A 23660-nucleotide genomic window follows, 5' to 3' on the forward strand; every position below is an offset into this window, starting at 1 on the left:
TCTTATCTTGGACATCAGAAACTCTGAATATGCTGATTCCAGGATTTTTTTTTTAATTTTTTAAAATTTATTTATTTATTTATGATAGTCACAGAGAGAGAGAGAGGCAGAGGGAGAAGCAGGCTCCATGCACCGGGAGCCCGACGTGGGATTCGATCCCGGGTCTCCAAGATCGCGCCCTGGGCCAAAGGCAGGCGCCAAACCGCTGCGCCACCCAGGGGTCCCTGATTCCAGGATTTTAATAGGAATTCTCCAGGAGTCTGAATCTCATGTCTTTGATTTCAAGATTCTCTTTATGAGTTGGGCTCCAGGGGGAGAACCTGGAAAACCCCCCCTGAAATGTACGCTTAATTTGCAGGTAGTGCAGACAGTTCAAAAGCAAATAATAATTTTTAAAAAAGGCTTTAAATTTCCTTGTCCAGCCTTATTCGTTTAAATGCATAAATAACATGAGCGCCAAGCAAGCAGTTGGTTTAACTGGGCAAAAAAAACGGCTGATGTAGGAGAGACTCCAGTCCAGGGGGCTCTCTGGGACCAGCAAGTTCACAGCCCAGAAAGCAGAGGCAGCTCCGCCTGGGTTTTGGCTTCGAGTCCAAGGGCGCCCTTGGAGCCGGTGGCGCGAGGCGGGACCGCGCGGGCCGGGATCCCCGGCGCGGAGGGATCCACAGGACCCGGAGGCGGGGCGCCAGGCGGGGGACGCGCTGCTTGTTGCCGAGCAACGGAGCGCGTTCTTCCTTCCCGGAGAGCCTGTCCGAGCCCACGGCCGCTCGGCCGCCGGGGAGGCCGTTTGGATACCCCGCTGGGCGGCGGCAGTGTCAACCTCCTCGCCGTCCGAACGGGCGCTGGGGCGTCCCCGCGGCAGACCGGTGAGAGGCGGACTGCGGGGCTGCTGACCCGCGTGGGAGGCTTCGATATTGGGGCGGGGCAGGCGTCCCCGTTCTCCCTCTTCAATCCACACTCACCTCAGAAAATCCGCGCAGAAGATCGGGCTGGGGTTGAGCAGGGGTTGGGGCCGGAGTAGGGGCTGGGATGCCCTGGGCAAGAGTGAAAAGCTGGTGGATGGGGACCTCCACGCTGCGGGGAAAGAAGAGGCGTTCGGAAGGCCAAAGACTGGGCGGAATCAGAGGGAATGTGGCGAGGGGGAGGGCACCGTGGAGGGAATTTAATTTCCAACTGCCTGACCTTTCCTGGTCTCCCTTGACAGGAGCCGGTTGTTTTGGGCAAACCTTACACACCGTTAGGTGATCTCCTCCGCTGGGGTCAGTGTGCCTAATTTTGGAACAGGAAACCGTTTCTTGTGTGTGGCCCCAAAACCTCTTTGGTGGGCGGTGGGACGCTGTAGGCTTAGTGCAGGGATTATCCAGCATCAAAGACCACAGACCCACAGCGAAACTGTTAGGAACTACCACTGCAGGATTTTAAAGGACTTCAGTAGTTCTCTTTACTCTTCGACTTTCAAATATGAAAATTCAACAAATTGTTTATTTCCCGTTTACAGGTTTATAAAGGTATAATTTCCATAAACTGCACAGAAGGTACACATTAGTAGTTAGTATAATGTATTACAGTATAATGTACGTACAGGTGTACAGTTTGATAAGTTTTGACAGATGTATACACTTCTGAAACAATTACTGCAATCAAGATAACTGAACCCTTTTTTCCCCCCAAGTTTTTATTTAAATTCCTGATAACTGGGCAGCCCAGGTGGCTCTACGGTTTAGCGCCGCCCTCAGTCCAGGGCGTGTCCTGGAGACCCGGGATCAAGTCCCTCCTCAGGCTCCCTGCATGGAGCCTGCTTCTCCCTCTGCCTGTGTCTCTGCCCACCCCCCCCCCCCCCCGTCTCATAAATAAATAAATAAACTCTTAAAAAATAAATTCCTGTTAACTGAACCTTTTCATTCCTCTGCTCCCTTTGGTATCCATCCTCATTCTCACCTGCTCCTAATGCCCCCAACCAACTGCTGATCTGCTATGTGACACCACAGAATAGGTTGCATTTTCTAGAATTTTATATAAATGGAAGCATACGATGTATACTGTTTTGTATCTGGCTTCCTTTATTCAGCAAAATGATTTGCCTGGACTTTTGCTTTGATGACTGTCTGGTAGCTTTATAGTAAATTTTGAAATTTGGTCATGTAAGTCCTCTAGTTTTTAAAAAAGTCACTTTAACTATTTTGGATAATTATTTGAATTTGTGTATATATTTTAGAATCAGTTTGTGATTTCTGTAAAAAAAAAAAGCCTGCTGGAATTTTGATTGGGATTGCATGGAATCTATAAATGTATTTGGGGAGAACTGCCATTTTAACAATGTTGAATCTTCTAGTTAACAAACATGGTTTGGAATTTTATGTAGGTCTTTAATTTCTCTTGGCAATGTTTTGAAATTTTCAGTGTAGAGATTTTGGACATCTTTTGTTGGGTTCTCAATTATTTTATGTCTTTTTGAGCATTATTTTCCAATTGTTTGATCTAGCATATTAAAATACAGTTGATTTTGTATGTTAACTTGTATTGTACAACCTTGGTAAGTCACTTGTTAGCACTAGGAATTGTTTTATAGATTCCTTAGAATTTTTGACCTAAAAATCATGTCCCTGTAAATAGGAACAGTTTTCCTTTTTCCCTTTCAATCTATTCCTTTTATTTCTTTTCCTTGCCATATTGCGATGGCTAGGACCTCCAGTACAATGTTGAATGGATGTAGTAAGAGTTGAGGCACTTTTTAATATTTTGTGAACCGATATAAAGGTGTCTGCTTCCTTGCTTTTATAAACAATGTTACAATGAACAATGTTAAAAAAAAAGAGTTTAGGCATTTTGCCTAGTGTTCAATTTTAATGGGAAAGTAAAAATATAATATTAGCTATAAGGCTTTTGTAAATTCTCTTTATCAGATTGAAGATGTGTCCTATGAAGCATATTCACATTAACTTCTTTATTATTATCATGAATGTGTGTTGGATTTTGTCAAATGATTTTCCACTATCTTTTAAAATGATCTTAAGTTTTCTTCTATTTTCTATTCATACTGTGAACTATATTGATTTTCAAATGTTAAATCAATTTTTCAACCCTGGGATAAACTCCATACCATCAGAATATATTATACATTAAAATATATTTTTGAATTTGATATACTACTATTTTATTAAAGATTTCTGGATCTATATTCATGAAGGATATTGGTAACATAATTTCCCTTTTAGAAGAATGCCTTTGTGAGGTTTGGAAAGTAAATTCCTTCCTCCTCTACTTTCTGAAAATATTTGTGTAAGTTTGGTGTTATTTCTTTCTTGAGTGTTTGAGAGAATCATCTGTGCCTGGATTATAAGTGTCTTTGTGGTAAGATTTTTGGTAATGAATAAGGTTATTTAATATAGGCCTATTACAATTTTCTGTTTTTTTTTTAAAGACTTTATTTTTTTTTAAATTTTTATTTATTTATGATAGTCACAGAGAGAGAGAGAGAGAGAGAGGCAGAGACACAGGCAGAGGGAGAAGCAGGCTCCATGCACCGGGAGCCTGATGTGGGATTCGATCCCGGTCTCCAGGATCGCGCCCTGGGCCAAAGGCAGGCGCTAAACTGCTGCGCCACCCAGGGATCCCCAATTTTCTGTTTCTTATGTTAATTTTAGTAAATTGAAAATTTCAGGGATTTGACCAATTTATCTACATTGTTTGGATTTGTTGTGAAGTTGTCATATTTTCTTTTTTTTTTTTAGTTGTCATATTTTCTTGTTACCTTTTAATATCTTTAGGATCTGTAGTGAAAAGTGCTTTTTTATTCCTGATATTGGTGATTTTATTCTCTCATTTATTCTTAAGCAGTCTGTGTAAAGGTTTTAAGAATTTTGTTGATGTTATTAAAGAACTAGCTCTTGGCTTTTAGTTTCTTTGATAATTTTTCTGTTCTGTGTTTGATTTATGACGTTATACTTAAATCCTTCTGTTTACTTTGGGTACACTTTACTCCTCTTTTCTAGATTCTTTTTTTTTTTTTTAAGATTTTATTTATTTATTCATAGAGACACACGGGGGGGGGGGGGAGAGAGGTAGAGGGAGAAGCAGGCTCCATGCAGGGAGCCGGATGTGGGACCTGATCCCGGGTCTCCAGGATCACACCCCAGGCTGCAGGCGGCGCTAAACCGCTGCGCCACCGGAGCTGCCCTTTTCCTAGATTCTTTAGGTAGAACCTTAGGTTATTGATTTTAGGCGTTTCTTCTTTTTGATTTAAGCTAAGCTATACTGTTCCTTTTAATCACTACATTGGCTGCATCCCACACATTTTAATATGTTGTATTTTCATTATTATTTAGTCTAAAATATTTTCTAATCTTTAATATTTTTTTGTATTCCATTATGCTGTCTACTGATTTTTTCCTTACACTTTTTTGTATTGCTTCAAAAAACTGTTTCTCTAGGTATACATTCTTAACATCTCACAGTCTAGAGTTAATATTGAACTAGTTCACATGGAATGCAAAAACCTGATGACAGGGCAGCCCGGGTAGCCCAGCGGTTTAGCGCCACCTTTGATCCAGGGCGTGATCCCGGAGACCTGGGATCGAGTCCCACGTCCGGCTCCCAGCGTCGAGCCTGCTTCTCCCTCTGCCTGTATCTCTGCCTCTCTCTCTCTCTCTCTCTCTGTCTCTATGAATAAATAAATAAAATCTTAAAGAAAAAAACCCCTAATGACCCTACCCCAGTCTTTTTGGTTCTTGTCACATATGTTACATCTGTATATATATATAGACACCCCACAAAATGGGATTTTCATACAAATAAGGCTAAAAAATGATCTTTTAAACTTACTCAGATATTTGCTGTTTTTGATCTTCTTCATTCATTCATTCCTGAAGATTCAGATTTTCATCTTGTATACTTTCCCTTGTATAATTTTTTCTCTGTCTGAAGACATTTCTTTATTATTTCTTATAATTTTCTAGTTTGCTGGTGAGCAATTCTTCTACTTGTCTTGTGTCTGAATATGTCTTCATATTGCCTTCATTTTTAAAAGAATATGCTTGCTACTGTATTGACAGTTCTTTGCTTTTTTAGTGTATTACACACCTTGTCTCACTGTCTTTTGGTTTCAGTGGTTTTTAGTAGGAAGTTTTTGTCATTTGAATTGTTTCCCTAAAAATAATGTATTGTTTTTCTCTGTCTGCTCTCAGTTTTTTATCTCTGTCTTTGATTTCCAGGAGCTTACATATGGTTTTCTTTGGTTTTTATCCTGCTTGGAATGTACTGGGTTTCATAATTCTATAAATTTAGGTATTTCTTCAGATTTGAGATGTTTTCAGTTATTTCTTTAAGCTTTTTTTTCACCCCAATCTTCTCTCTCCTTTTCAGATACTGCTTACCCATGTGTTAGAACTTGTGATACCACTTCATAAGGCTTTGAGGCTGTTCCCTGCATGCTGCCCCACCCCCACTGAGCTTTTTTCTTTCTTTTTAAAATATTGGATAATTTCTGTTGATTTATCTTCCAATTCACTGACTATTTTCTCTGGCCCGTTAGTCCAATTTTTATTGAAAGTATTGTATTTTTCAGATATAAAATTTCTATATATTTTTATTTCTTTTTATAAAAAAGATTTTATTTATTTATTTGACACAGAGAGAGAGGACAAGCAGGGGGAGCAGCAGGCAGAGGGAGAGGGAGAAGCAGGCTCCCCACCAAGCAAGGAGCCCAATGCAGGGCTCTAGTTCAGGACCCTGGGATCATGACCCAAGCCAAAGGCAGATGCTCAACCGACTGAGACACCCAGACACCCCTTCACTTATGTTTCTATCTTAACATTTTCTATCTTTTTATTCATCATCAGCATATCTCCCTTTATTTTGTTGAGTATAGTTATAATAGTTGCCCTAAAGTCCTTGTTTAATAATTTCAACTTCTGTGTTGTCTCCAGGCTGGCATCTGTGCATTATGTTTGCCCTTGAGAATGGGTCACATTTTCCTGGATCTTTTTATGCTGAGTAGTTTTTCTTAATATATCCTGGGCATTGTTAATGTTTTATTGTGTAGACTCTGGATTCTGTTATATGCCTCTGAAGAATGTTGATGTTTTTTATTTGGCAAGCAATTTACCGTTACATGTAAGCTCTATCTCACTCTCTATGATTGGAAGTATAGCTAAATCTCACTTTAGCTTTTGAAGCCATTGTTGGGTTGCTTTGAGTTAGTCCTATGTATGCATAGTTCAGAGGTTAGTCTGGACTTATATGGGGTTTAGACACAGAATTAGGGGATTACCTTATCTGGCTCTCTCTTCTTTGGGATATTTTTTTCTCATGCCTCAGTGGTGGTTGTTGCCAGGGCTCTTTTCTCTGATTTGTCTGGCCAGAATGATGAAAGGCTTTCTATCAAAGTTTTTGCCCCCTGCTCTATGCCATTCTACAGTATGGATGGCATTTAGGGAAAGGCCACGGTAAACCTGGAAACTCGTTTCCGGGCCAGTGTTTCCACAAGTGTCTACTCTCCTCCACAATGCTTGCTTCTAAGAATCCTCAAGTATTTGTTTTTTATATTTTGCCCAGAGTTTATCAACAGTTAGTGGAGGATTTTCAATAAATGTAGATGTAGAACTTCAACAAATTGCTTTTGAATTTGAAAGCATACAACACTTAACATGTCAAAAGCATGATGATATAATAATAAAACTATCTTTTTTCCTATCTTGGCTATTTAAGCAAATTAGATGAAAGAAGTTCAAGAAGGAAAGACAGAGGAGTAAAAGGCAGGGAGATGTTTGTTGTTCCATTGCCTGTTATGTATTTATGTTTGTATGAATATATGTATATCACAAAGGCTATGGGGATATTCTAGGTACTGTTTATAACAATAGAATAAGTTTTTAGAGTCTTGACATTTCTATGGGCTTCTGAATAGAAAAAAGCTTTTTGTGAGCTTGAAGACAGCTTTTTTCTGTTTTTCTATATAATTTTTAAACAGCATAAGTGTGAGTTACTATTATTGATATTATTAAGATTAAAGGTCCCCAAACAAATATTATAGAAAGCATGAAAAATAGAAAAAATACCATTATCTTATTCTCTTAGCAAAGTTATAAAATGATCATATATTTTCTATTAAGCTTTCTGATGAATTATAATCAGTGCAAAACTAGATCTCACTTCCACCACTGATATTTCAAGAATAAGTAATTATTTTCAGAATATTTTTATTTTCCTTGCAATATGAAAACTTTACAAGATGTGATAGATTTTCCTTGGACTTAGATATTTCTTTTGGAACCTTAGTGTGCATTGGAAGTTGATGTTGATACGAAATTGAGGAAGTGAATTGAGATAATATTTGGCCAAGGACGCAAGAGAACCTAAATCTTGTCCTTAATGTGTCACCTTTCCCACTGAGGTACCCATGACCATATATAGAAGAGGTCAAGGCCTCCATATAACCTGGCTCGCTCTTTGGCTCTATTCTCAACATGATAATCTGATGAACTAGGCCTCACATATGAAGGATTCCTTTCCCTGTATGAGGTGGTTCCATGTAGCTTAGAACCAAGTTATCTGGTGATCTGCTCTGTTTATTTCTACCTTAGTTGAGGTCTAGAGCAGCGTATGGATCTTCTGTTCCAATTGGAGGAACAGCCACACCTGCAAGAAACAGCAACCTGCCCCAGAATCTATCATGCTGTATAATCCTCTCATTAGCTGTCTTTGGGCCTTTAGTTATTTGTGGCTGGAGAGCTTTCTCATGTCTTATCATACCTTGTAGGAGAGGAGACTGTTTAGGCACTGAACCTCCTGGGAGAGGACAAAGAAAAAGAGTTCCAATAACTGGAAAAGAAGCTGAGTGAAATTACTGCTCAGGTCGCAAAGATTTCCAGCACATTCTGTCCCATTTTAAAGTTTAAAATACACTTAACCTGGATTGTGAGCAGCAGGCTTGACACCTTAATAATTTGGGGGAAAGCTAATTATTTTTACCTGAGAATCTCCAAACCAGAACTGATCTCTTTCTTTTAATGAATTGCTACCAAGAAAAAGAGAACATGTTATTTCCCCCATGAGATTAATGTTTAAAAGACATTTTACATATTTTGTAGTGTTGAGGGGTGGGTGTGGGGGAAAAAAGGCACCAAGCTTCGATGGACTGACTGCCCCATTTTGCGTTGAGATACCACCTATTTTGAAAATACAATAGAAGTCTCTGTTAAAGTTAGAAGTTCTATAGCCTATTGGTTTATTTTTATGTGAGAAGAGCAACTGTCCTATGAAGAGCTCAAGGGAATATACCGAGAAATGTTAAACAATGAACACTTGATAAACTTCAATAGCGAACCAAGGGCCTGAGAGAAGTTGGGAAGGAAATATGAAGCAGGAACTAAGAAACAAAAGGGAAGTGCAGTTGGGAGAGTCAAGTCAGATTCTCATCAGGTATTAATGTGCTTCTTTCTGTTCTGTGGTCTCTTCCAGTTACAGTCTTTTGTAGGAAGAAATGCAGATGGTGTCGGTGTGACCATATTACCACCTGTGCAAACAATAATAGCCAATACACTATGAGGAGGATTATACAGCATGTTTTATAAAAAGGGAAACTTCCTTAAGGGTTTTAGAAATCATTTCTAATGTGCACATACTATGGTGCAGAACTGAGCAAACAACATATTATTTTCACTTTTTAATATGAATTCTGGTTATGGATAGAACTGAGCTATTCAAGGTCTAAGGATTGGTGGAGATGGGTAGAGAAACCAAACCTATTGATTCCCAGGTGAGAGCTCTGCCATGTAGCAAGGTCTTCTGTTTGAGAATCAGCAGATATTAGAGATTAAAAGCATTTTTAATATGATTAAAAGTCATATTGCTTTTGCTCTAAATATAGAGGCTAAGTAGGATGTTTTGTTCATATTGCCCATACTGCATGGTAAATGCAGAGATCTAAATGTGAAGATAGCCTTTTTTATGAGTTAATATAAGTCCAACCAAGAATGTGGGTAAGATGATAAAAAAAAATGCAAAGTAAAATAAATGTTTTCCACATTTAAGTTTCAAATCCATCTTATTTTGGTATATGGCATAAAACGAGGTATAATCCACCCCCCCCAATAATCAGCCAATTGCCTCAGCACAATTTATTGAATAATTCTTATTGCCAATTATCTTGTTAGACAAGCACTCCCTCATTTCCCTTTTTCAAAATTTTACCTAATCTATCTTGTTTATTCCTTCAGATGAGTCCATAATTACTTTTCAGAGTTCAAAAATATAATTTCTAGATTTTGATTATGATGGCATTAAACCAGTACAGTATTTTGGGAAGACCTGCTATAATATTTTATTTTTTTTCACCAAGGGACATTACTGTCTAGTCACATCTTTTAAGTCTTTCAGTAAAATTTTAAAAATTTATTCATGCAGTTTCAGTACATTTTTTGTTATGCTTATTACTGGAACTTACTCTTTTAAAAAATTATAAATGGAATTTTATCAATGTGTTTTTGAACGGATCATTTTGGTATAAAGGAAGTTATTGGTTTTTGTATAAAATTAAAAAAAATTAAATCTTTGCAGAAATTTACTATAACTCTAAACAGTTCTTTGGTGTTTAGATCTGATAGGTAGGTAATCATATTTGCAAATAATGATGATACTCCAAAGGTGTTTCTGCTTTATATTTTTTTCAAAGAACTTTGGCTTTGGGTTTCCTAATAATAATCAAATTAGCTTTCCTAATTCATTATTTTCTGCTTTTATTTTCATTGTTTTACCCTTATTTCTTAAAACTCTCCTCTTCTTGGCTTCTGTGGAACTGTTTTCCCCATTTTCCTCTCTGTTGCTTCTGCTTATTCCACCTCCCAGAGATGAATGTACCAAAGAATCTGTCATCAGGCTCTTCTCTATTTATATTTCCTGTTAGCCTGGCCTTTGTTAATGACCTGAGATCTCTCAGCATCTGAAAATCCACTTATGATCATGGATGAACTGGCCCTGCTGAATAGCAGGTTTCTTTAAAAAAAAAATTATGGTAATAAATGCACATAACATAAAATTTTACCATCTTAACCATTTTTAAGTGTATAAGTCACTGAATAAAAGAAGCTTTCTTATGTACTTGACTATAACCAAGACTTCATTAAGATGATTCAAAGTTCCTATTTTATGAAGGATCTTTAATTGCTCCCATTTATTCCTTGTCATTGGCCAGATCCTATCAGTTTTACTTGTCATGTTTCTGTTTTCACTGTGCTCCATTACCAAGGCCAGGCCTTATGCTCAAGCTGTGGAGACTCTTATTTGTCTCCCTTCCTTTATTCTTTGTCCCATGCAATATCCTCCACGCACCAGATCCTATCAAGCTGTTTTCTGTTAAAAGTTTTTGAATGATTTTCAGTGGTCAGGAGAAAAAGTACAAATATTTGGCATTCAAGGCCTCATGATCTGGCTGCAGCTTACCTCTCTTTCTTCATACAGCCTGCTCTAGCTCAGGAGACATATTGAGGGAAGTGGGCTGGGTAAGGGATAGAGACACCAAAGACCGGTTGGAGAAGAAGCTGCCTCAAGAGTAGGGATTTGGCTCTTGCATTGCCAGGGCCTTCATTCCCCTCCTCCCCAGAGAACCTGCGAATCTGGAATTTTATGTGAAAATCTCTCAATTTAAAATTGTTGGTGGGGCACCTAGGCAGCCCAGTGGTTGAGCATCTGCCTTTGGCTCAGAGCATGATCCTAGGGTCCTGGGATCAAGTTCCACATCAAGCTCCCCTCCCTGGAAGCCTGCTTCTCCTTCTGCCTATGTCTTTGCCTCTCTCTCTGTGTCTCATGAATAAATAAATAAAATCTTTAAAAAAATTGTTGGTGCCAATTAGAATCTTTGAAATACTTGGAGCAATTGAAAAATATGTTTGTGGGCTAGATGCATGGCACAGTTGATGGCCTCTCTTCTCTCTTAGCAGGTTTTCTTTAGATTCCCTATGTCTGTCTCTCTTGTCTGGAACTGGGACATTACATTTATGGTCTAAAGAAATGTTAAATCCAATAGGAGTTTCAGAAATTCCCACCGTAAAAAGGTTACTGCTTTAAAGGTTTTCCATAGTTCCTGTGAAAAGGCCAATGGTTGGATTTAAAATGATGTAGACTAATACTCCCTCCTGCACAAGGAGCGAGCCTTCTACCGGGAGAGGCTTTTCTGAGCTGCACTTGGATTTATCGACCGACACGAGTTTTGTTATGAATATGTAATTAATATACTGTTGTTATTTCCCAGGGCAAATCAGTCAAGATGTCCGCAGTTTCGAAGCATTTTGGACTGAAATACAAGGAAGAATCGTACATCTTTAAAGAGCTCGAGAAGATTCGCCAGGAAACGAAAAAGGATCTGCTCCGATTCAAGCAGAAGCTGGCCTCCAAGCCGGCTGTGGAGGACGCCCCCGAGGGCGGCCCCCAGGCCCCGGCCCCCAAGCCCTCGGGGCCCCCCGGCGCCGCGGCCCCCGCGGCGGCCCCCCTGCCGCAGGCCCCCCGCGGCGCAGCGCGGCCCCCGGCCCCCAGCGAGGCGGCCGCCCCCGGGAAGACCCGGCCCGGCCGGCCCCAGGACTTCTGCTGGCGGAGCTCCGCGCCCCTGCGCCACGGGCCCCGGACGCCGCCGCCGCTCATCGCCTCCAGGGCCGGCACGTCCAGACCGCTGGGCCTGACGCCGCCGCCCGCGGCCAAGGAGAGGCCCCGGGCGCGCCTGGGCCCGCGGGGCGCGCGGAGCCCGCGGAGCGCGCGGCGCCCGGGCCCCGAGCCCGTGCAGCCCCCGGCCCCCGAGCGCGGCTCGAAGCAGCAGGGGGCCGCGCCCGCACAGCCCCGCGCCGCCAAGCAGAGCGAGGGCGGCGCGGAGGCGGGCCGCGGGCCGGGGGCGGCGGGGAGGCGCACCCCGTCCGGCCGCGCGCGCTCAGCCAGCAGGACCCCCGCCGCGCCCCGGGCCGAGTCCCGGACCCCGCGGGGGAGCGCCCCGCCCGCCCCGCAGCCCGCGCGGGGGATCCCGACGTCCATAGAGGAGGTCATCGCCTCCCTGCAGTCCGAGGCCCAGCTGGCCTCCGACCAGACCGTCCAGGAGCTCATACAGAGTGTCCTCGGCCAGAACTACGACCTTAACATGGAAGTAGGTGAACCCCAAGGACAGTAGTAGTTCCCCTGGGCAAATGCGACCGTAGGGAACGTGGATGGCGCATCTAAGTGCACACGGCGTGTTGCACCCTAGACAAGCCAGACGCAACAGCGGGGTGTTTGTTATTCAAGTGCTTTGGCTTTCGAACTCGAATTTTTTGAATATTCCGTCGAGGGAGTGTAAACTCTTTCACTCAGTGACTATACACTCAGTGAAACAAACCGAGAAGTTATTTCAAAAATCAGTTCAAAGTACATCGGTTGTAGACCTGAGTAATACATCGCTGGTAGCCTTTCCTTTCAAAGTCTTTGTGATTATTTAGATTTGAAATAACGGAACAGAGGTCTTATATGGAACCCTCGTTTTCTTAAGATTTTACTTATTTACTTATCTATCTATCTATCATCTATCTATCTATCATCTATCATCTATCTATCTATCACACACAGAGAGATAGACAGAGACTTAGGCAGAGGGAGAAGCAGGCTCCCTGCAGGGAACCTGACGTGGGACTGGATTCTAGGACCCCTGAATCACCACCGGAGCCAAAGGCAGACGCTCAACCAATGAGCCACCCAGGGGCCCCCACTCAGTCACTTTCTGTTATAGCTTACCATTAGCAGTGAATTTTTATACTGAGCAGATCAATATGTTACTACTAAGAAGTTGAATTTGTAGGAGTTCTGTGATATTTTTAGCGAAAATTACTCTCTTAAAACATATATTTTTAAAGACTTTATTTATTTATTTGATAGAGGAGAGAGAGAGCACAAGGTGGTGACAGGGAGAAACAGAAGCAGACTACCAGTTGAGCAGGGAGCATGATGCAGGGCTCCATCCCAGGACCCCAGGATCATGACCTGAGCCTAAGGCAGGCACTTAACCAACTGAGCCACCCAGGTGCCCTTCTCTTAAAATATTTTAAACAATTTACTTCCTAGGCCTTCCAAATTTTAGAGATTATAAGTGATTCTTGTGTTCCAAGGAAATTGAGACGCAGTTTGTGTGCATTTTGTCCCAGCAACCTCACCAGGTGGATACCCACAAAAGCCCCATTTTACATAGGAGGTTTCCTAGCTTTAGTGATGTTAAAGGATTGGCCAGTGTCCCAAACTAAGGGATGGCAGAACTGGGATGCTACCACACGTGGCCACATCCCAGAGACTGGACTGGAAACATGCCAGAACTGTTCATTTGTTGATTGTGGTATGTCCCCAGCAGGGAACAAAGCTGGATGGGGTCATGGGTTAAGGTATTTGTCCATTATATAGACTGTGCTGTGGCAGTGACATTCAAAGCAAAAATAGTCACAAGGGAATCTGAGTCCCATAGAAGGACAGAAAAAGGGAATGGGGAGGAGAGGAGGTGGGAAGTAGGGAGAGTGGAGGGAAGGGAGGAAAAAAGAAAAAAGAGATACAGGTTTTTTTTTTTTTTTTTTTTTTTTGAGAATGACAGTGAGGATGACTGGAAGAGGGAAGAAGATTGTGTTACCATGTTCTTGGCTGTAGCACCAAACCTCTTGTTAGTACACAGAATACTGCTGCCACATTATGTCTTTTAAAATGTTTCAGTCCCCAAATACAGTCTGGGCAGTAATTTAAGGAATGTGATTATACAGCCCATTAGGGAACAAAAACATGTAAGGACAAGAGTCCCCAATGTCGTCTTTGACCTAATGTTTGTTAGCAAAATAGGACAAATGTTTTCAATTAAGACCCAACAAGATCAGTGTAGTTGCTTGGACTGTTTCAAAATGGGGATTTCTAATTAGGTTTTGTGTGGGCCTCACAGGAGAAAGAATCCGGGACATGTGCTGGAGAGCCTTAATAGAACAAAGGTCTCAGTGCCTGCCTCTGGAAGAGTAACGCTGTGACATAGTCCAAGGTACTTGACGTGAAGAAAGGCCCATATTAGAAACTGGCTCAGAGGTCCTGCTAAGTTGGGCAAAGTTACGTTTTCAGAGCAAGGGCCATAAGAGAGAGTACATTTTGAAGGGTTCAAATAGAATAAAATGTAAGAAATAGTATCAAATGAAGAATGAATACACAGAACAGGACACAGTGAGTTCTGTCCTTTCTGGCATTTTATTTGTCTTGTGTATCCTTTATTTGGTGCTCCAGTTACCTGAATTGTTTAATGTAGAAGAGTGGCTTGGGGCATTAGAGTCAGGAGCCAGGGGCACTAGCCCTGTGTTACAGGACTTAGCTTGTATCAAATGCCTTAGTCCATCTCTGCTTTCCATTATATTGATTTTTAGTGCTTTCACGATTTTTAATGCTTTAGTGAGTTCATTCTTCCTTTTTTTTTTTTTTTTTGTTAAACATTTTCTTTTTTTAATTCATGAGAGACAGAGAGAGACAGAGAGAAAGAAGCAGAGACAGAGAGAGGCAGAGACACAGGCAGAGGGAGAAGCAGGCTCCATGCAGGGAGCTGGACATGGGGCTTGATCCTGGGTCTCCAGGATCACAGCCTGGCCTGAAGGCAGGCGCTAAACCGCTGAGCCACCTAGGCTGCCCCCATACTTCCTTTAAAAATTTTGCCTTTTTCCATGCCAACAATTCCAGAAGCCAGAGTTTTGCATTATTTTCAGAAGTTTTATTAGGGTAAAAAATGGCTGTGGCTGGCTGGGTAGGTGATCAGTTGTAATAAAAAATGCAAGTGTAAAAGTGGTCTAAATTATGATTTTAAAAAAGTCCTAAGATTAGAGTAAGGACGTTTGTTTGAAACATTTGTAATTTATATAAGCAACATCCTTTCCAGGATAAGCAAGGACTATGGTTCTTCACTTTAGGTTTCTTACCTTGGAGTCATACAGCAATTCTCAGAGGGAAAGCAGGAGGAAAAGACAATCTTGGCAGGGTGTATTGTTTCTGTTTAGACCTTGGCTAAGGCCATTCCAGACCTAGTATTCAGAGTTTTATAATTACATAGGCCAAAAGTTGCACAGAATACCTGAAGATTAAATTTAGCTGTCAAATGTAGGTCAAACATCTAAACCAAGTTTTCTCATCCTTAACACTATTGACATTTTGGGTTAAATAATTCATGGTTGAGAGTGGCTGTCCTGTGAATTGTGGGTTATTTAGAATTATCCTCTGGCTTCTACCCAGGAGATGCCAGTAGCACAATCCTCTTGCTTCCCTTCCTCATGCCCTGCTTAGGTCATGAAATTGAAATACCTATATGTTGTCAAATGAGACCCTGAAGAGTAGGGCATCCTCCTTCTGCATACTGAGAATCACTGTCCTAAACAGTATGAACACCCTGTGGCAGGAGGAATAGAAATGTTATATGGTCCTATGTTTGCTTAACTGAGGAATCTATCACTCACAACATATGTTCTAATTATATCAAACTAAAGTTCAGAGACTACCTTCCCTATGTTAATTTGAGGATGAAGAAACCAGCCCATCTTTACTTCTTTCACCTGTAGTTGCTTTTTTGCCACAAAGCTCAAAAAGAAAAATGGCTTCACATGACCTAAGTAAGAAAGGATTCATGTTCCAAGATCTTCTGTGAACAAAAAATATGACTCACAAATGTTATATCATAAAATTTACACCTACTTCCACTTCAGGGAAGATGAAATAAATGTACTTTCCCCTATTTCTTTCATACAACTCAATACACTATATATTAGACAAATATGAGAATACCCCAAAAGGTAGAGAGAGGAAGATAGACTGGCTAGGGACTTTGGGTTCCAAGGAATCACATAGGGATGCCTCCTTGGGCTTTCTTTTTGCCTCATATCCTCTAGACTTGGAGATAAAGAAGCTGGCAAACTAGGAATGCCAATGGATGCAGAAGAAGCTCCAGTAAAAGCCAGCTTTCTTTAGCCAAGGGGTCAAGAAAGGGGCAGACTAGAAAGAGAAAACTTTAAGACAATAATTGTGCTACTCAAGCCAGAAACAACAGGAAAAAAAAAAAATCTATGCCCCGCCCCAACCTCGCCCCAGCCAAAGTTGAATGAAGGTCCTAGACTGTCAGTCTCATCAAATTGTTACCAGTTACCCCAACCTTGTCCCCACTGAGATGGTGTCAGTGGGAAGTTAAGACTTTCAACACTGCTCAGCAGTAAAGAGGCTGTCTTCTCCACTTTTCCTGGGTCATAGGAGGCCCTGTGGGGAACAGTAATGAGATACCCCTATCTCTTACGATTAGGATGGTGTCAGTGGAGGCCTAGTGGGAGCCAGAACTCCTATTCCTACCCAGTGATAACAAGGAAGCCCCAACCCGTGGTGTCAACAGAGACCCAAGTTGGAACCTGGAGTACTACTGCTACCTGGTAGTGCCCAACCCCAACTACCCCTACTAGAGTAATGACATAGGAAGCCAGCTAAAATAGGAAGTTTTTTTTTTTTTTAAGATTTTTTTTTTTTTATGAGAGACACAGAGAGAGAGGCAGAGACACAGGCAGAGGGATAAGCAGGCTCCCTGTGGAGAACTCGATGCAGGACTCGATCCCAGGACCCTGGAATCATGCCCTGAGCCGAATGCAGATGCTCAACCACTGAGCCACCCAGAAGTCCCTAAAATAGGAAGTTTAAATGAGATCCAGACTCTCATAACATAGTACCCAAATGTCTAGGTTTCAGTTAAAAATCATTTGTTGCACTAAGAACCAGAATATCTTGACCTGAAAGAAAAAAAGATAATAGATGCCAGCATTGAAATGACAGAGATGTTAGAACTATCTGAGAAAGATTTTAAAATGGCCCTCAGAAAGAATGCTTCAGTGAGCAATTAGGAGTATACTTGAAACAGTGAAAAAAGAGAGTGAGCAGAGAAATAGAAAATCTCAGTAAAGAAAACAAAGCTATAAAGAGGAACCAAAGGGAATTGTTAAAGACTTTATTTATTTATTTATTTATTTATTTATTTATTTATTTTTTATTATATTAGAGAGTGAGGATATGCATGAACTGAATGAGGGGCAAAGGGAGGGAGAGGAAGAGGAAAAGAATCTCAAGCCCTATGCAGGGCGTAATCCCACAACCCCTAGATCATGACCTGAGCTGAAACTGAGAGTCAGAGGCTCAACTGACTAAGCGACCCAGGTGCTCCATCAAAGGAAATTTTTAGAACTGAAAATATAATAAATAAATGAAATAAAACCCCAGTTGATGGCTAAACACTGGAGAAGACAGAGGAAAGAAACAATGAATTTGAAGATGGAACAATACAATTTACTCAATCTGAACAACAGAGAAACAACAGACTGAGAAACAAAATGTATACAACTTGAGGGACCTATAGGACTATCACAAAATATCTAATTTTATGTTGTCAAGGTTCTGGAAGCTGAGTTAACCCCAAACCAAAGAAACCCCAAGGAATCCACACCAAAATGTAATAGTTAAACTTCTGAAAACTAAAGAAAACGATAAAGCAGTGAGAGGGAAACAATGTGTTACCTATGGAGGAAAACAACTTGAATGACAATGGATTTCTCATGAGAAACCAGTAGTAAAGAAGAAATAGGCACAATATTTTTTCAAGTGCTGAAAGAAAAGCATGTATATCCAAAATCCCATATCTAGTAAAATTTTTAAAATATTTATTTATTTATTTATTATTTTTTAAAAAAGGATTTTATTTATTTATTCATGAGACACACACACACACACACACACACACACACACACACACACACAGAGGGAGAAGCAGAAGCAGGCTCCATGCAGGGAGCCCAATGCGGGACTTGATCCCGGGACTCCAGGATCATGCCCAGTGCCGAAGGCAGGTGCTAAACTGCTGAGCCACCCAGAGAAATTATTTTTAAAAATATTTTATTTGTTTATTTGCCACAGAGAAAGAGAGAGCCAGAGAGCACAAGTAGGGAGAATGGCAGAGGTAGAGAGAGAAGCAGGGAACTTCTCTGCTCAGCAGGGAAGCCCAACGGAACCACAGGGCTGGATCCCAGGAGGCTGGGGCCAAAGGCAGACCTGAGCCAAAGGCAGACACTTAACCACGTAACTGACTGGGGCACCCAGACACCCTGTAGTGAAATTATTCTTCAGGAATTGAAAGTGAAATCAAGACATTCTCAGAGAATTTGTCAATATCAGTCCTACCTTAAAAAATGGCTAAGATTGGGACGCCTGGGTGGCTCAGTGGTTAAGTGTCTGCCTTTGGCATGATCCTGGATCATGAATTATGTTTGATGGTTATGATCAGATGGTTATGACACTATCTGATGTGGTTCTAAATGTATGTAGAGGAAATTTAAGACCATTATAAATAGGGGAGGGTAAACAGACATAAAGGGAGGTAATGTTTCTATGCTTCACTCTAATTGGAAAATGACAATACAAATAGACTGTGGTTATGTACATGTAATATAGTGCCTAGAGCAGTGACTAAAAAAGCTGTACAGATTCACTCAAAAAACACTACAGATAAGTCAAAATAGAATTATAAGAACTGTTAACTCATAGGAAAGCAGGCAAAAAACAGAGAAACAAGAAACCAAAAAAAAAGAAAACAAAAAATAAGGTGACCACTTCAAATTCTAACATATCAATAACTACATTAAATATAAATTGTTTAAATATACCATGAGTTGAAAGACAGAGATTGGCAAGTGATTAAATACATAACCCAACTATGTATTGTCTACAAGAAACTTACTTCCAATATAATGATATAGGCAGGTTGAAAATAAAAGATGAAAAAATATGTCATGCTTGAATTAATTAAGAGATAGTGGAAGTGACTATATTAAATTCAGGTATAGATGACTTTAGGGGCACCTGGGTGGCTAGTGGTTGAGCATCTGCCTTTGGCTTTGGTAGTGATCCTGGGGTCCTAGGATTGAGTCCTGCATCAAGCTCCCTGTGAGGAGCTTGCTTCTCCCTCTGCCTATGTCTGCCTCTCTCTCATAAATAAAATCTTTTTTATTTTTTAAGAAGACTTCAGAACAAAGAAAATTACTGGAGACATAGAGGGGATTACAATATGGTAAAAGACTCTATCCATCAAGAAAACAAAGCAATACTAAATGTGTATGCACCAAATAATACAACTGAAAAATATATGAAGTAAAAACTGAAAGGAGAAATAGGAAAATCTACAACTGTAGTTGAATACTACTACATCCTTTATTTTTTTTAAATTTATTTATTTATGATAGTCACACACACAGAGAGAGAGAGAGGCAGAGACACAGGCAGAGGGAGAAGCAGGCTCCATGCACCGGGAGCCCAATGTGGTATTCGATCCCGGGTCTCCAGGATTGCGCCCTGGGCCAAAGGCAGGTGCCAAACCACTGCGCCACCCAGGGATCCCCACTACATCCTTCTTTTAATAATTGGTAGAAAAATTAGATAGAAATTTCCCAAGAATATGGAAGAACTCAACAATACCATCACCATCAGGATCTAATCTGTATTTGTAGAACAGTACACTCAACAATAACAGAATACACATTCTTGTCAACTGTCCATAGAACATATACTAAGAATGTATCTGGACCATATAAGTGAACTTCAAAAAATTTAAAAGAATTGAATTCATACAGAATGCCTTCTCAGACCATAAAGGAACAAATCTAGAAATTAATACCAGAACCATAATAGGAAAATCTCCAAATACTTAGAAACCAAACAATACAGTTTTGAATAAAATACGGATCAACATGGAAGTCTTAGGGATAAAAAAAAAGACATTGAACTAAGTTAAAATAGAAATACAACGTCAAAATTTGTGAGATAGGGTTAAAGCAGTGCATTTACCTACAGAAATGAAAACTTATATTCAAGGAAAATCCAAGATGAATGTTTGTAGCAGATTTTGTTATTTAATAACTCAAAACTAGGAACAATCCAGATGTCCTTCATGGAGTAAATGGATATATTAACCAGCAACAAGAAGAAAAGAAATACTGATACCTTCAACAACTTGGATGAATCTCTAGAAAATTATGCTGAGGCAACAAACAAACAAACAAAAAAACCAACAAAAACCAACACCAAAAACAAAGAAAAGAAAAAAATTTCTAAATATTAGATCCTATATAATTCAATTTATATAACATTCTTAGAAGGACAAAACTGTAGGAATGGAGAACAGATTTGTGGTTGCCAGGGGTTAAGGATAGACTTGGGGTGGTGGAGGGTAGGAGGAAAGTATGTGTGGCTTTAGAAAGGCAACATGAGAAATCCTTGTGGTGATAGAATTATGTGTAGCTTGACTGTATCAGGTCAGCATTGTTGTCATGATATTACAGTTTTGCATCATATTACCATTGGGGCAAGGCAATGGTAATCCAAGAGTACTTAGGATATTTCTGTATTATTTGCAACAAGTGAATATGAGTCTACAATTATCTCAAAATAAAAACTTTAAGATGTTACCAGATTCTTTATAAAAATGTTTCTTTTGACAAGTTATAAGAAGAAACACAAGGAAACAATATATTCCCTTCTAAACCCTCCTTAGCTCATCAGAGTAACCAATGCGTATCATTGCTTATCCTTCTACACTTATCTTAATATTTTAGTAAAAATGTGTATATATACATGCACACAAAGTTTTTTTCTTTACAAAAATAAGAACGTGTGGTATACATTATTCTGCAACTTATTTTGACACATCAATATGTATAGCTTCTAAGTTGTTCCTTTAAATAGCTGCTTATTATTTCATAATATTTAAACATTTCCTTGGCTCTTTACTTTTTAAATTTCATCTTTCCCTATCCTAGGAATACACTTTTGCTCATTGGAGGTATAAATTAAGGAACCTACCAGGATCTGGGCCAAGAAAAGCAATTTATATTGTTTGAATGACATAATACAATTGGGAGGGACTAGTTTGGACAAATCTTTTCTATTCAAAATGACAGACACATTTATTACATTTTTCTCTTACACATTCCCTTTGTGCAGTACTTTTTGTCCTCGTAGACATAACAAGTTAAGCTAGTACAAATGAAGTAATAATTATGTAGTTTCTTGATTTACACCTTTTTTTTTTTCTGTGAAGTTTTAAAATCTCAGATAACATTTGGGTGCTTTCAATAAATACCAAATGTTTATGTGTTTGGTTTACATTCATTTTTAGAAGATGGAAAATATTATATTAATTTTTGAAGGAAAATTCCTCTTCCTTTAGTCATTTTGGTTGTAGTAATGATTTTGATCCAAGTTAGAAATTGTTCCTCCAAAATAAACTTATTCTTTTTGGATACAAGTGCAGTTTATTTTCCATCAGGATTTCCTTTCAAGTTTGAAATACCAAGTTACTTGAAAATGAAATGTTAATTTGCTGTAGAATTCAGATTTTTTTTTCTGATTCTTAGCATAGATGCTGCCCAGCAATAACTTTTTCTTTTGCCTGTTTGGGTAATAACATCCCTTAATTTAGACCATACAGGACAAATGCATTTGAATCGTGAAAGTGATCCATTATCACATATACAGGGTTTAAGTACATATGAGGAAAAGTGAAGAGGTTTTAAATGTTGGCAAAATAATTGCCTTTTTTTGTTATTTCAGGTATAATTATTTGGATATTTAGGATAAAAGCATTTCCCCTCTGGATTATTATTTCAATACATACCTCAAATCTTGATTTCCTAATAGACATTTTTCATGTCTTAAAATTTTAAGGATTGGTTCAAGGGCTTAGACTCTTTTTCAGTAGGAGGTGAGGTGGGCATCATCTGATAAATTGCACATTTGAAATCCAGCTCTAATTGCCACCTTAACATTGCAGAGTTTTAGTACACTTTAAGGGTAATTTTGTGATGTCTTCAAGTCATGATTTTCATCTATTTTGTGTAAAATGAGAAGGAAGAGTTTATATAATCTTAAACAGTTTTGAAATTTAATGCTGATATCATGGCTTAAAATAATATGGCTGTTTTTTTTTTGTTTTTTTTTGTTATTTTTTTTTAATATGGCTGTTTTGAAAGCAAATTGAACCAACTGAATATCCCTGTTAGTTTACATGTTGACCCATTGTACATAGAAGCCATTTGTTTTTTATTACTGAAAAGTATAGTGTTGGCTTGTGATTTAAGTCCTTTATTCTGTAGCTCTAAACAGCCTCAAGCTAGGCAGCTATAGTCTTTACAATCTTTGTTATAATACATAATTTATAAACATTTGGGTTTTAAGGATGTAGATAGTTGTGACAGTAAAACCAAAATCTTGAGAACTAGCAAACCACAATCATGTCTGAACATCTCTTATCCCAAATCAAGGCATCAGATTATCTAGTTGTACTGAATATATATTTCCTTTTGGGGGAATATTATTTTATAAGTACCTACTTTCCCTAGTCTACTGCAAAGTGCACTAAAAGTCCACTTGGTCCCACCATAGTTTGACAAAATCTGTCAAGTTTTTGAGCACAGTAGAAAAAGGTTAAATTTTTAGTTTATTGCATTGAAACTAAAAATAATATATTCTCATTTAATAGATTTTCTTTGACATATTTTACTTTGTGTTTTTATTATATGGAAAAAAAATTTTTAGAGTCTTGGTGATAAACTTTTCCATAGTGTTTCCTTGCCCTCACTTTTCAGTAAAATAGTGTCTGGAGCTGGGAGATAACCTAATTAGCTACGTATTTTAGATTAAAAAAACTGAGACCCAGAGCTCCTGGGTGACTCAGTGGTTGAGTGTCTGCCTTCAGCTCAGGTCATGATCCCAGGGACCTGGGATTGAGTCCCACATCGGGTTCCCCACAGGGAGCCTGCTTCTCCCTCTGCTTATGTCTCTGCCTCTCTGTGTCTCTCATGAATAAATAAGTAAATAATCTTTAAAAACAAAAACAAAACAACAACCCCAACAAAAACACCTGAGACCCAATGAGAACAAGTGTCTATTGCAAGGCCATATAGCTAATTAGCATAGTTGAGACTGGATCCCTTTAGTTCTTCTGACAGCCAGACCAGAATTGTTTTTATTCTTATTACAACATGTTGATGGCACTTCCTTTCTCTCTTTCTCCCTCCATCGGTCCCTTCATTTTTTCTTTCACTATCTTAAGGTCTAGACCCCAGGTATCCAGAATCTTTTTCTCACCATGATTTCTCCCTTCTCAGATTTCTGTGATGGCTGCATTAGTGGGAGGACCATCACACTCTCCTGTTCAGGGATGGTTCACCCTGGTGTCCTCTGAGCCCAGCACATTTAGGTCAAGAAGCAAGGATTTGCTCTTCACAGAGCCCTGTGGTGATGGTAGAGATGGGATTCCGGGGATGAGATTCAGACTGGGCACCTAAGATCCATCTTGAGTAATGGGTTTGTTACAGTCAGACAAGTACTATTGATTCTGCCAAAGTAAGTTGTTGTTAATATGAACAAAAGATAAAATCTCCATTATCTACCATTTCTCATGTCAAAAAAAGGCAGAGTAACAGACTGACCCACTTCTACTTCATCTTATTAGCTTTTTAAATTTATTTTATTTTTAAATCTTTGAGCTGTTTTCAGAGTGAAAAAATACCCTCAGACACTTTCTTTTAGCCCAGTGGGTATATGTTGAGTCCCCATATTTTTGGGGAACTTTTTACATATTT

General features: G+C 39.6%; 1 protein-coding gene across 3 annotated transcripts in view; it reads left to right on the plus strand.

Moving 5' to 3' along the window:
• The first annotated feature begins 729 nt into the window (after nt 1-729).
• TTC6 (tetratricopeptide repeat domain 6) overlaps nt 730-23660 on the plus strand; it is a 184608-nt gene continuing 161677 nt past the window's right edge. For all 3 annotated transcript variants that reach the window (XM_072838355.1, XM_072838356.1, XM_072838357.1), the window contains exons 1-2: nt 730-866; nt 11246-12121. In XM_072838355.1, the coding sequence (XP_072694456.1) occupies nt 11261-12121 (861 nt within the window). In that variant the 5' untranslated portion in view covers nt 730-866; nt 11246-11260. The remainder of the gene's footprint in view (nt 867-11245; nt 12122-23660) is intronic.

Source organism: Canis lupus, chromosome 9 (genome assembly GCF_048164855.1).
Source record: "Canis lupus baileyi chromosome 9, mCanLup2.hap1, whole genome shotgun sequence".
NCBI classification, from domain to species: domain Eukaryota; kingdom Metazoa; phylum Chordata; class Mammalia; order Carnivora; family Canidae; genus Canis; species Canis lupus.